Consider the following 14,447-nt stretch of genomic DNA (forward strand, 5'->3'; position numbering starts at 1 on the left):
TTCATAAGCAATATCAGTGGTGGCATAATGGCATTATCAAAGCAGTGTGTACGCGTTAGAAAATGATTATTTCATGAGAAATGGGAGGAAGAGTTTTTTAGCTGTTTAGAAGGGGAGAACATGCAATGTATGTTATGCTCGAAAATCCTATTAGGCATTAATAAATTTAACATACAACGACATTACTCCTTATGTCATAAAGAACATGCTGAATTAGAAGGTAAGACAAATTAAATGTTATTTTTCGTACTATTCCGAAGAAAATCTATGATCTTAACATTTGCATAGTATACTAAATACGACATTATACCTTAAACACGCTGCATTAAAAGGTACGAGGAATTAAATGTTGTTTGTAGTTATTATTTCCAAAAGAAATTTATTTAAAAAAATATTAAATGTGCGTAGAAAACGAAATACGATTTTCTGAAATTATTTTAGGTCGAAAACGTGCAAATCTATTAAGTAATCTTGATAAACGCCAGAATATTCAAGAAAATAAATGTAGACCTGATGGAATATTGTTGGGTAGTTACGCAATTTTTCGCCTGGGATTTAAATCAATTCAATGATGGAGAAATAGTAAAGAGATTTATGATTAAAGCTGCCGAATTAATTTGCCAAATTGAATAAAAGTTTCCGAGTCGAGTGCCTCACGTAACCGAAAATTATGCCCATGTATGTGCTAGATAGTGGACCAGTAGTTCACTAATTTAAGTCTGCTTGCAATGATGCGTTTATAATGGCCAAGAAAATTTCTTGTGTTTGTTCGTGGAAGGATAGAAATAGCAGTCTCTCCTGTTGTGGATTTACATACTTCATACATTTTATCTTTGTTTTTCATTAAGTCGCGCACAGTTTCAATGCCAATCTCGTATTCTGATGTGAAATGAACCGTGGTTTCTCTTTTCCAAATGCTCTCAATTATTTGGATTTTTATTTAGATACTTAGCAAAACACTTTTGACAGCCGTGGAAGATATTTTACATAGAAGATATAAAGTACAACACTCGAACAGTAGGGCAAGAACTGAATGCTGCACGGGTTTGCTATAAATTGTGCGGAAATTCTTGGGATATTTCTTTGAAAATGGGTAGTGACTATTTTACAAGTTGGGGATAACACTTTGAAGTAACTGTTCTTATTGCCGGCAGTAGTAGCACAGTCTACTATATACAGTCACGAAGCTTGAGTTTTGAGGGTGCTAGAAACAATAGACTGTGACGGTTCTGTTTTGCATTGCCTGTAATGAGGCGATATTAGCGATCCTAGTGGTGAGCAACTATCTAATGTTTGCATATTTACTACGTATTGAGCTTCGCGACTGTATATACTAGACTGTGGTAGTACTATGTAAGGGTAATGACTTGTAATAATACACTCCAGAAAAATAAGTAATAATATAAGTATAGTACTACAATTTTTTCTGCAGCAAAGAAAGAAAGACAGTTGGATAATCCTCTGATTGGTTAATAGGGTGCTGGATAATCAGGGTTGTACTGTATAAGGTTTATGAAATTGGATTTGCTGATGAGTAGTCCCAGAGTTACATCAATTTTACAGTGTAATTTGTCTAGATAATTTTTAGTTGTACTCGTAATATTATAAAGAAATTATTTTTTTAATATATTGATGAAACATGTTTTTACTATAATTCTGTTAACAGCTAGAGTTATGTTAATTTACTAAAGCAATGTCTATAATGATTATATTCAATCCCTGCATTCTTCGGTATGAAGAAATTTTCGTTTAGATATAAAATGATATAAGTAATTTATCCAAACCAATGGGCAGGGAGGTTTAGAGAACATTTCTTACACCAATTCATCTGCCATTTTATTTTGTGTAAAAAAATTAAAATGTTGTTGTTTTCTAATGCCAGGCGTTTGACAATAAAGTCATTTGACCTCTTGCACTCCAATATTTTTCAAAGATATTATCATGGCCAGCCACTGAAGCTGATTTTGAGGTGTTCCGAATCCATTTCTTGGTTTGAGTTGCAGAGTGGACAGTTAGGGGACTAATATATTCCAATTGTATGTAGGTGTTTGGCCAAACAATCATGGCCTGTTGCCAATCTAAATGCAGCTCCAGACGATTTTCGTGGTAAATCGGGAATTAACTGTGGATTAAATAAAAATAAAAATACGAGATTTTCAAATAAAGATCTGTTAGTATTTTTTGTTTGTTTGTAAAATTATATACCCTGGTTCAATTGACTCATAGCAACTGAATATGAATATATAAATCCCATTGTTCATTATACGCACAATTTCGAGAAAATCTCGAAAACCTTGCTTGCAGCATCACAATACAGGAAACAATATTTATACAGTCAGTAAGTAAAAGGAAAGGAGTGCATTGATTTGGTGCATGATTTTAATAATGTTGAGAAATAACATGAAAACAATTTTTTTAATATTCTCTTTTGGATATATACAGGACCTTGTACATTCATCATCATCATTAATGTTTTCAGTCTCATTCACATGTAAAATATCGCAGAAAAAAGATTACAACACCATTGGCAGTATGTATCACATACTCTAATCTGCAATGTACTTCCAATTACATGTCTTCTAAGTCTAGGTATCTTTTGCACTTGGCTTCTTTTCTCTATGTCCAAAAATCGAACTTCCAACACGGACATTTGTGCTTCCCATTTCAATCTGTAAATTAATTAATTTAAAATAAAAGATAGGTTGAAAAATCTTAATTGAATTATAAATTAATAGCTTAAAATCATATATAAGTGCATTTTTACATCTATACATGCACATATTGGCTGAATAGGACTGAGTAGCACATAATTTTTATGATTTATTTTTAAATGTAATGCATTGTGTAAATTGATCTTTGATGTATTAATTGTTGATACGAATGATAAGTAATAAAACACCGTGCTGTGTGCCATATCAACTGGGCTGACAGGCCTGTTTCCCAGAAATGACTAACATGGCCACTTGGCTAGTGTAGGAGAAGCTAATAAAGTGCACAACAACAATGCATTCTTACTTACTTACAAATGGCTTTTAAGGAACCCGAAGGTTCATTGCCGCCCTCACATAAGCCCGCCATCGGCCCCTATCCTGTGCAAGATTAATCCACTCTATCATCATACCCCACCTCCCTCAAATCCATTTTAATATTATCCTCCCCTCTACGTCTCGGCCTCCCTAAAGGTCTTTTTCCCTCTGGTCTCCCAACTAACACTCTATATGCATTTCTGGATTCGCCCATACGTGCTACATGCCCTGCCCATCTCAAACGTCTGGATTTAATGTTCCTAATTATGTCAGGTGAAGAAAACAATGCGTGCAGTTCTGCGTTGTGTAACTTTCTCCATTCTCCTGTAACTTCATCCCACTTAGCCCCAAATATTTTCCTAAGCACCTTATTCTCAAATACCCTTAACCTATGTTCCTCTCTCAGAGTGAGTTTCCGAGGCTTATTGTAGGGATTCGTAACAAGCTGTTTTTTACGGTGATGGGTTGTTAGCCCTTCGCCCAACCCCCAAGCTGGAGGACCACCCCTTATCGGCTGTCCACGACTGCTTATTCAATATATTCGCAGCTACCCTCCATATCTGGAGGCCGTCTCCTCTATCCGCAACCTGAGGACGTGCCATGCCGTGGTGATAGGGACCCACCATACATGGATGCATTCTTACTTATTTTTAATAAATCTGTTTTTACTGATAAAATAGCAGTTCACTATGAATAATAATAATAATAATAATAATAATACGAAAAATTATTGGCTGAAATTGGGCCCCATGGGCCACTGAATGCTTAAGAAATTGTCTGAACTGGAAATATCTTTACGCAATTTTTTTTCCTCTTATCCGAAGAAATATATACATATACAGCATATATTACTGTGACTATTACAGTTTTACCACAGTCTAGTGTATACAGTCACGAAGCTTGAGGTGATGAGAGTACTAGGAACAATAGACTGTGCAGGTACTATTTCGCATTGTCTGTGATGAGACGACAGTAGCGATCCTAGTGGTTAGCAACTATTTATGGATGCGTATTCCCCATGTATTGAGCTTCGTGACTGTATATACTAGACTATGCTTTTACTATGTCATACTACTTTTGACCAATAAAATGGTATGAAAGAACGTGTTTCAACCAATCATGACTGTTTATCCTAAAATTTTATCACTTCCCTAACATTTGTTTCTTTGTTTGCCAACATTCCAAACTGCAAATTCTTTACGGTACTATAAAAACATGCTTTGCGATCGTCATTTGTTTCCCGCACAAAGTCGACTGAAAATGGCAGCTCCATTCAAACGTTTTGGTGAAGGTAACATTAGTGAAATAGAATTTTACCAAGTGATATCTATTTTATTGTATTAGAGTACTTATTTCTTCTAATCTTTATAAACTTCCTTCTGTTTTTATCATCTCCCTACCATTTGTTTCTTTGTTTGCCAACATTTCAAATTGCAAATTCTTTATGGTACTATAAAACATGCTTTGTGATCATCATTTGTTTACCACATTGATAGTCAACTGGAAATGGCGACTCTGTTCAAACATTTTGGTGAAGCTAACATTAGTGAAATAGAATTTTAGTAAGTCAATTAATATTTTAGTGTATTGGAGTACTTTATTTCTTCTAATCTTTATATACTTTTTTGTTTCTTTGTGAATAATGTGATGCTGAAACGTATATTCAGGTTCCTGTCCAGTGACAGTCTTGATATAATGGTCTATTTATTTTAAGACTGGTTAATTAATAAACTGGCACACTCGAAATTACATTTGCATTCATATAAATTTTTAAACTAATTTATTCTGAACTAATTTATTTAACCCAAGAAAAGGTATATTATGAACCATGGCATGACGAGATTTTTGGATTAATTGAAGAAAAATTAATTTCCACAAACAGTAAGAGCTTAAAATGCAGATACTGGACCACACAAAAAATCTTACAACTTCTCAATTATCTTGGCACACAAACAAAATAATTACAGAAATAGGAAGGAATCTTGTTTTTATCTGACTCAAAACCCGGATAAAGTTTCAGGTACAAAATCTGCCCAACTGATAATATATTTTTATGAAATAAAATAAATCAATAGATGCCAAAATATATATTTTATATCATAAAATAAACAAGAAGAACGCGGACATGAAAGAAAAAAAATGTTGGATGAAATGATTTTGTATAAGTTATGAAATTAGAATCGAAGCAATGTGTTCTGGCTGGAGCCAATGGCACCCATTGTGTATGTATTTCAACCATTCTTTTTTTTTTTTTTTTTTGGGGTTATTTTACGACGCTGTATCAACATCTAGGTTATTTAACATATGAATGAAATGAAGGTGATAATGCCGGTGAAATGAGTCTGGTGTCCAGCACCGAAAGTTACCCATCATTTGCTCGTATTGGGTTGAGGAAAAACCCCGGAAAAAACCTCAACCAGGTAACTTGCCCCGACCGGGATTCGAACCCGGGCCACCTGGTTTTGCGGCCAGACGAGCTGACCATTACTCCACAGGTGTGGACTTCAACCATTCACCAGAATGTCAAACTAATGCTGATACATTGATTATTATCAGAAATGGTATACCAGTAACATAAAAATAAGTAAAGGTTATAGAAATGTATTCAAGGCCATAATCTGTGATGAACTTACTCCAAATTGCTATTTTGAAATATGTCAGTTATTGGGTCGCAACAGCTAAAAATAGGCTCTGAAAAAAGTTTTGATAGCAATGGAATAGAATTTATGTAACACTTGAACAATGCATGAGACTGTAACAAAATGAATAATGTTTTATAAATTCTCTGTTTGAAAAATTTCCGGCGCAGCTTTGTCATTCATACATTTTAAGAAAATATTATACTGTCTTTTAAATACCACTTGATTAAAGAACAAGAAACACAAAATACTGTGAAGATACGAATATAAAATCTAATGTACTTACAGCATGCTCGAAGTCATCTGACATCCCCATTGACAGTTCTAACTTGTCGTAATCAATGCTAAGATTCTTGCAGACTTCATCTCGAACTTGTCTTAAACACTGCAAATACATTATTCATAAGTAAGTCTAAAAATGTTTAGGAAAACAAGCTTTATACCTATACCACCCTTCATTTTGTTATTTCTTGAGAAGTTTTCTATTGTACCATAAAATTCCTGATCACTTATTATGTAATATCATCATTTAATATGGCTTTTCTAATGTTTTTAGTGGTTTGGTACAGGTAGAGATTGGTCATCATAACAAGCTGCTGTCTTTCAATTGTTATCTAATCATTGAGGTACGATGTACTATTGCAAAAGTTTATATAATGGCGAAATTTTGCAGCTGAATAAGTGTTTGGCTGAAGTCTAATCTCCTCCAATTTTCTGGGTAAATTTTCCGGAATAATTTCCGTAAATGATGACACAATCTGGATTATGTTACGACTCTTCTCTATTAGAGAGCTCTCTCCAATTATTGGCATGACATTGGTTACAATGAGTTGAATAATGGTTGGTGTGGACACAGTATTTTTGTTTTACTTATCTCTGTTTACCAACAAGATTATACTGGGTGTTCATTTCAAAGTGTCATAACATCACTGTTGTTGGGTCACCGATTTGAAGCGAGTTTCAGCTTATATGTCAGAGAAGTTCCCTATTATTTAAGGCGTTCTTCAATCTGAACTTGAGAACGTGTACGGTATAACTTGAACGTCGTAGTAACAGATGGCGGTCTGTACGGTCTGTGTTCTACCATAACCTCTTTCGAACTGTGTTTTGCGCCGGGAAGTCGTACACAGGGTATTTGTTATCATCGGTTGCGTATGGTAATATTCCACAACACAAATCAAATGCTCCGTGTCCATGTTGACCATCGAAGTTAATGTCAACAAATACATACGTAAGTAATCGTCTTAACCCTCTCCCCATATCCCGACAGTACGTATTTCCAAACAGTTCACATTCCTGCCACTACCGGCGTTACCGTACATATCGGTACGTACTCTTCAGAATGAACGCCGTGATGAATGAATGCTAGGCAACTTCTCTGCGGAAGTGTAGGAAGATTGAATTCTCTGGGCTCATCGGCTAGCCACATGACGGCATACAGCGAGCCATGACACACTTTGAACTGAACACTCAGTATTATTCGCAGTAAATCTACTAAATGACGTCACTTTGAAATCAGTGCAATTAATGGCAATGTCTCAATGTAAATTGAATCACTACTGCCTTACACACACTGGTAAGAGCTCTAGGGTTACAAAATACAAAAAACCTAAATTATTTTGAGTTTCACACTCACAATGAAATCTGGATTTGGTCCCAGAGATAAATCATAACCAAATTTTCCTATAGTCATAAGCCCAATCAATGTCAGATTGGGACAGTTGTCTATAATGTGTTTCACCAGTCGTGTAGCTTCATTTGGGTTGCAGCCATTCTTCCCTGCGAAAGAAAAAAGTATTTAAAAACAAATGTGAAATATTTAATATGTTAAAATAATTTTGTGAATTAAGGATCTATAATAAGAAGACATAATTAATACGAGTCGTAGTAGATAGCACAGCACAAACTGTACCACCAATGAGCTGTGGAAGAAACAGAGGCAGTGAGAATATAATTACACTGTCAAACCTCAAGAAAGATAGATAGAGAAGACATGAAACATGGAATTTAAAAAGCCTTCAACTGTACTGAAGTGCAATCACGGATGTTTTTATTTTATTTTATTGGGTTATTTTACGACGCTGTATCAACATCTAGGTTATTTAGCGTCTGAATGATATGAAGGTAATAATGCCAGTGAAATGAGTCTGGGGTCCAGCACCGAAAGTTACCCAGTATTTGCTCATATTGGGTTGAGGGAAAACCCCGGAAAAAACCTCAACCAGGTAACTTGCCCCGACCAGGATTCGAATCCGGGCCACCTGGTTTCGCGGCCAGACGCGCTGACCATTACTCCACAGGTGTGGACATCACGGACGTTAGGAGGTGATCAGAACATTGTTTAGCATAGGGTGGCGTACATTTTGAACACTTGCTATGAAGAGTGTACGTACTTAAACAACATACAGCATTTCTCAGAAGATACCAGTTTTGTTGCTTTGGAGTAAACAATAAAAGTTAAAAAAAAAAAAAAGTTTGAGTAAAAGTTGTTTCTTTTTAAAAGTAGTTTCCAATGGTACCTTCAATGACCCATGTTCTCATTTGAAATTTCGAAGTTGATCATAGGTACCCCTACTTTTGGTTTGTTACGGGAAATGGTACTACTAGCAAATAATACTTTACATAAGGTTATGAAAATTTTTTTATGAACAACCAGTATCATATAGTTTTAGAGAAAAAAAGGCTAATAAGGGTGGTCCGAAACACCCAGTATATATTTTTTTCATTACACTATGGGATATTTATTTTATTTTTTATTTTAGTAGGTTATTTTGCGACACTTAATAGCTTAGGTTATTTAGCATCTGAATGAGATGAAGATGATAATGCCAGTGAAATGAGTCTGGGGTCCAGCACTAAAAGTTACCCAGCATTTCCTCATATTAGGCTGAGGGAAAACCCCGGAAAAAACCTCAACCAGGTAACTTGCCCTGACCAGGAATCGAACCCGGGCCACCTGGTTTCATGGCTAGACGCGCTAACCGTCTATGGGATATGCTGTGATACGTTACAAATGTGCTTCCCTTCTGAATGATTTAATCTCATGGTAAATATATTTGAAATGAACATATAATTATTTATTTAACATTTATTTTATTATTTTATAACATTACACCGTGTTTCACTTAGAGGGATCGAGAAATAAATGCTCGTGAATTGAAATCAGATGAAGATATTGTTGTGATTTACATCTGACAAGATGCAGAAACTGTTCAAGTTTATGTAATAATGATTTAAAAACAGTTGCATATTCATGTGCATGCGTTTGTTTCCATAACAAGTCTGGCATCATTCAGTAGAGCATTCTGTCATTGGATAATTTGTTCTTCATCGAGACGAAAGTCATAGGGAATGTGTACCTGAACTTTGTTGTTGACCAACTTCCCCATGATAGGTTTTTCATCATCAATACCTGGTTGAGGATTGGCCATTGTTGTCTTACAGATGGTCATCTCTATGTCGCGAGCCTCAACTGGAGTATGATGTATGCCTTGTACCAGTTACAGTCGCACATATTTTATTGCATTGTAGGAAATATGACCGTGTCCGTCATCAATACACAATTCGGCCGAATCTACATGACGCCTTTGGAAATGATTTTAATTCTGCAAATGCAGTTCTAAGATTTTTATCCCATACAGGACTTGACAAAGTGATTTAGTTTTTATTCACCTGTTGTTGCTTACCCTCCGGACCCTTTACATCCGGAGGTTACTTTTGTTGTTTGGTATTTATTTTATTTAAACTTGACATTTGGGACCTTTTACATCCGAATATTTTATGTTGTTGTTTTCTAATGCCAGGCGTTTGACAATAAAGTCATTTGACCTCTTGCACTCCAATATTTTTCAAAGATATTATCATGACCAGCCACTGAAGCATAGATTTTGAGGTGTTCCGAATCCATTTCTTGGTTTGAGTTCCACAATGGGCAGTTAGGGGACTGATATATTCCAATTCTATGCAGGTGTTTGGCCAAACAATCATGGCTTGTTGCCAATCTAAATGCAGCTACAGACAATTTTCGTGGTAAATCGGGAATTAACTGTAGATTTTGATGCAGGGAGTTCCATTTTTTCCCTTGGGATTGAGTTATCAAATTTTGTTTGTTGAAGTCTAAGTAATTATGTAGATTTAATAAATCTCTTCACAGAGTAATATGTAGATTTAGTAACAGGTCTGTAAGTAGCAGTGCTGCCCTTCTTTGCTAAAGCATCCGCATTCTCGTTTCCCAGGATTCCACAATGGGATGGTATCCATTGGAATACAATTCTTTTATTGAGTGATATTAATTGAGAGAGCATTTTAGTTATTTCTGCTGTTTGAGATGAAGGTGTGTGTTTAGAGACGATTGCTAGAATAGCTGCTTTGGAGTCTGACAATATAACTGCATTCCTAAATTTATTGACGTGGCATAGAAGATTCCTGAGACTTTCACTTATTGCAATGATTTCACCATCAAAACTTGTTGTTCCATATCCAAGATATCTATAAAGTGAGAAGAGACAGCACGTAATACCTGCACCGGCACCTTGTTCTCTGGAGATCAAGGATCCGTCGGTGTATAAATGAAGCCAGTTTTGTGGAGGGTACCTAATATTAATTGTCTCTAAAGACAATTGTTTCAGTATTTCAGTGTTTACTTCTGATTTCAGTATTTCTTCTGTTAAATTTAGATTATATTCTATATTTAATAGAGTTAAAGGGTTTGGTTTAATCCGAATATTTTATAAAATATTGTTTTCAAATCGCCAGTTCATTTGTTTCTGGTGGTCTTTATTATTATTATTATTATTATTATTATTATTATTATTATTATTATTATTATTATATTTTATCATTTTATGGTCTCCTTTTAAACATTGGCTAAGGTATAATAATTCTTCATATTTATGAGTTTTTTATAAATCAACTTGTTACTAATGCATTTTGTGTATCTGATTTTAGTGAGACAACGTTTTTAGTTCGTGTTCGTAATTAGCTTATGGTATTGTTTTCTGTTTTTTTTTTTTTTTAACTTTAGATAAGGGAGCAAATAGCCACAGTAGCTGACGTGCCCTTTGTAACCCCCATTAACTAACCAACTGTATTCTAGGGTCATTCCTGTAATTTATATTCTCCAAAATATGCGTTATCCACTAAATACAAATACTAACCTTCCTCTCCACTTGTATTAACTTGTGCCATCACATTCAGTTTATAATCTTTTCCTTCAAGTTTTTCCCAAGCTGTATCCAATGCAGTTGCAAGCTTGTCTGAATCCACTGTCTCCACCATGAAGAGACCGGGTACTGAAACAACTTTATTCACTTTGTTTCTCTGCAGGTGACCAATAAAATGCCACTTTATATCCGAACATTTTTCAAGGATCTGAAAGTATTTGAATATATTTGTAAAGTTATTTGGCATTCAAAAATGAATTGTTACATTTCAATTAGGCCTTCTTTTTACTATATACTACAGATAGTATCAGAAATTGAAGAAACAAAATTGAAGACTTGAAGTCAATATGAGTCTAAGAACCATTTTCAAACTACTATCAACTTAAAAAAAATGAGTTGAATCTATTGGCACATACATGTCCCAACACCTGATAAAATTATGGAGGAACCAGTCTGGACTTTGATCCTTATTTTATGTTATAGGATAGGTAGCTACACGCATTTTTATTCCAGTAAAAAAACATCTTCTAGAAATATAGCACTCAGATCGTTATTCAAGTCTTCAATTTATAACATTAAAAGGCTACAGAAATAGAGATACGAACGATAGATTTACCTCGGGGTTATGACCTTTCTCCACAAGTTCTTGAACATAATTCTCTCCGAAATTTTTTTGTCCACCTTCATATGCAGCAATAATAAGTTCTTTGGGTTTTGTCTTGCTAACAGCCACTAATCTAGGCTGTACATTCTGAAATTCCTAAATATACAATACATGCCATGTCATTCAACAAGAATATAAACTCTTTCTCAATACCTAATTGCAAACTTCATTAAGGTATTTTATAACATGCGTTTGATGAAGAGTGGGCTACATACTCAATTTAAGATCATAATTAATTTTTTTTACAATTATTTTTTACATTTTAAGAATTACTCTGCGGTGAAGAAGTAATGCTAAAGTGGAGCAATGTGAAATTGGAATGGCAAGGGAAACAGGAGTAGCCTACTAAATTTATAGGAAATTTCTGCCCACATGTAATGTTTGCAGTTAAGGGTATTCCAGAATGAAGTGCTTAGGAAAATGTTCGGGGCTAAAAGGAATGAAGTTACAGGAGAACAGAGAAATCTACACAATGCATTGTATTCTTCATCTAACAATTATTAGGAACATTAAATGTAGTCGTTTGAGATGGGAAGGGCATGTAGCATGTCTGGTGAATCCAGAAATGCATATAGAGTGTAGTTGAAAGACCTTTGGGAAGGCCGAGACTTAAATGGGAGAATAACATTAAAATGGATTTGAGGGAGTTGGGATATGATGCTAGGGACTGGATTACTCTTGCTCAGGATAGGGGGCCAATGGCAGGCTTTTGTGAAGGTGGCAATGAACATCCGGGTTCCTTAAAAGTCACTTGTAAGTAAGGTACTGTTTGCCACAAATCTCACATCTGTCAGATAGGCCAACATGCCCGATACCTTTCATGGCAATCCATCGTTCAAGTAGGCCTATAGATTGAAGTACCGGTAGTCTGATATTTATCCAAACTTTATCAACCTCTTTCCAAAATATCATCAGTATTTGATCTTTCACGTCAATTCTGCAGCATATTACTTTAAATAAAAAGAAAGAATACTAACTACAGAGCATCAAGTTAGGAATTTAGGCACGTACATTTTAGCTACATACAGTAGTAACAATGCAATTTTTTAAACCTAGTTTTACTAGTACTGCTAGTCATGACGGCCATTCGAAAAGCAAACGTAACCTCATTTGCGAACAACTTAGTTTTGTGTAGCATGTATCAAAATGTCACTATATCCCTATATGTAAAATTACACAATCTTTCAATTACCGGTGCCCTTTTCTGACTTGCTGCATGTATTCGATCTCGAACAGATCGTAATAATCCCTTTACAGCATCTGCTTCTGACATAGCTCTAATCATTACAATTTTATTTACATTACAATCACTGTGGCCAACCATAAATGGCAAAATTTCTTTAACGTCTTCAGAAAATTTATTTAGATTTCTTTTATGCATAAAGAGTAAATTGACAATGACAATATCCGCAGATTTCAGCTAAACTAACGCTGAGATAGTTTCCTTCATACTCCACTTATACACCTTGCACATACAAATCTGTGACAGGTTAGGTTTGATTCAACTAGTTAGAAGAGAGATCTCTTCTAACTCGTTGGTTTGATCAGTTTAGGCTTTTGTTATGCCTTGCATATACGACTCTGATATACGATCAACTGCATGTTCACAAAAAATCTCATAAATTCAACGATTTTCACTTTCGACAACACCGGAACTACCTCAGCGCTAGTTTCACCCAGATTTTTTCAAAACACATTTATACTGCTACCAGAAGAAAAGAGCTATACAGAGTGAACCGTAACTAATGTTCATTATTTCAGAGGGTAATATTTTTAGATATTTCAAACAAAAAAGTATAATACAATTTTGCTCATTTTTGCTTCCTTTCCGAAGTAAAAATTGTTTTATATGAAACATTTGATAGCGTGTTTTGGGAAAGCCATTGATTTAGTTCCCAATATGCTCAGGCAATTTAAGAGGGCAGGGTAGGGGAGACTGGGAATGATTGATACACAGATAAAAATTAATATTGTGGCCTTTAATATGCTTTCTGCTTTCTGTAACTTTCTTTACACAGCTAGTTATACAGAGCTTTTGATAACATTAACAAAATATACAATTTTAAAAACTTTTTTGAACACACAAAAAACAATTAATTTTTTTATCATATGCAAAGTATACCAGTCCTCCCTATCATGGGGATATGTGATACACTTCTTGGGGGATATATGATAGTCATTTAATTTTATATTAAAAATTCACAAAATTTAAATGAGATTTTGGTTTACAATGCTAATGGTTTATTTTGAAAAGGCATTTCAAAGTTGTACAATGGATTATCAATAACATTTTTGCTAAAGCTAATCAGTAATCAATCGTAGTGCATTTTAACATATATTCCACAGACAGTCCTTCAAAACTTTCATTAAAATAAAAACAAATTAAACGTTAATTTTTATCTGTAAATGCAGGTTGTGAAAGTACAGTAGGCCTATCAATTTTAGAGTTATCAGTCACAGAAATATAATCTTTTGTGGTCATATAAAATTTTCTGCCACTTACATTTGCGAATTTCAGAGTCCATTCTTCTACAGTTCCTGACTCTAAAATGCATCCAACAAATCTACTAATCGTTTTTTTTTTTTTTTTTTACCTTTGCATGAAACTACGACGCAATCACTTACTTCCACCTTCTCTTTAAATTGTTCTTCAGTTTCTTCCATAAAGTCATCTTCACTCCTATCAGACCTCACTGACGCAATGTCCTCATCTGAACGTGTGTCATATTTTTTTTTAGAAAATTTCTGCCAGTGACCCAACCAATTCCTTTTTCTCTTTCTGATCAGTTTCAGAGTCATTCTTTCTTTACCTACTCTTTCCAACACAGCTTCATTCCTTATTTTGTCTGTACATTTCACACTTTCCATTCTTCTCCATATCCACATTTCAAATGCTTCTCTTCACCTCGTACATAAATCTGCGTAGCATACAGTTTCCCCATAGTTTGTGTGTAAA

General features: G+C 34.7%; 1 protein-coding gene across 2 annotated transcripts; it reads right to left on the bottom strand.

The window, feature by feature from the left end:
• Positions 1-2,396: 2,396 nt before the first annotated feature.
• On the bottom strand, positions 2,397-12,964 carry LOC138707671 (pyridoxal phosphate homeostasis protein). Of its 2 annotated transcripts, none has more exons than XM_069837430.1 (6): positions 12,684-12,964; positions 11,444-11,578; positions 10,822-11,035; positions 7,302-7,444; positions 5,952-6,050; positions 2,397-2,669 (listed from the first exon to the last, which is right to left on the bottom strand). In XM_069837430.1, the coding sequence occupies exons 1-6, from the start codon at positions 12,870-12,872 to the stop codon at positions 2,586-2,588; spliced, it is 864 nt and encodes a 287-aa protein (XP_069693531.1). In that variant the 5' UTR covers positions 12,873-12,964; the 3' UTR covers positions 2,397-2,585. The 2 variants fall into 2 exon arrangements, with proteins under 2 accessions (XP_069693531.1, XP_069693520.1); XM_069837419.1 differs by having other exon boundaries at positions 11,444-11,587; positions 12,684-12,960.
• Positions 12,965-14,447: the final 1,483 nt, after the last annotated feature.

This window comes from Periplaneta americana, chromosome 1 (assembly GCF_040183065.1).
Source record: "Periplaneta americana isolate PAMFEO1 chromosome 1, P.americana_PAMFEO1_priV1, whole genome shotgun sequence".
NCBI classification, from domain to species: domain Eukaryota; kingdom Metazoa; phylum Arthropoda; class Insecta; order Blattodea; family Blattidae; genus Periplaneta; species Periplaneta americana.

Bases quoted from the DNA above. Each gene is read 5' to 3' on its own strand.
- LOC138707671 (XM_069837419.1), bottom strand. From the start codon at position 12,872: ATGCATAAAAGAAATCTAAATAAATTTTCTGAAGACGTTAAAGAAATT. The intron at 7,445-10,821 runs GTTAGTATTTGT...TTTCTTTCGCAG, and splicing joins TAATACAAGTGGAGAGGAAG to GGAAGAATGGCTGCAACCCA. The intron at 6,051-7,301 runs GTGAGTGTGAAA...ATGTATTTGCAG, and splicing joins GACCAAATCCAGATTTCATT to TGTTTAAGACAAGTTCGAGA.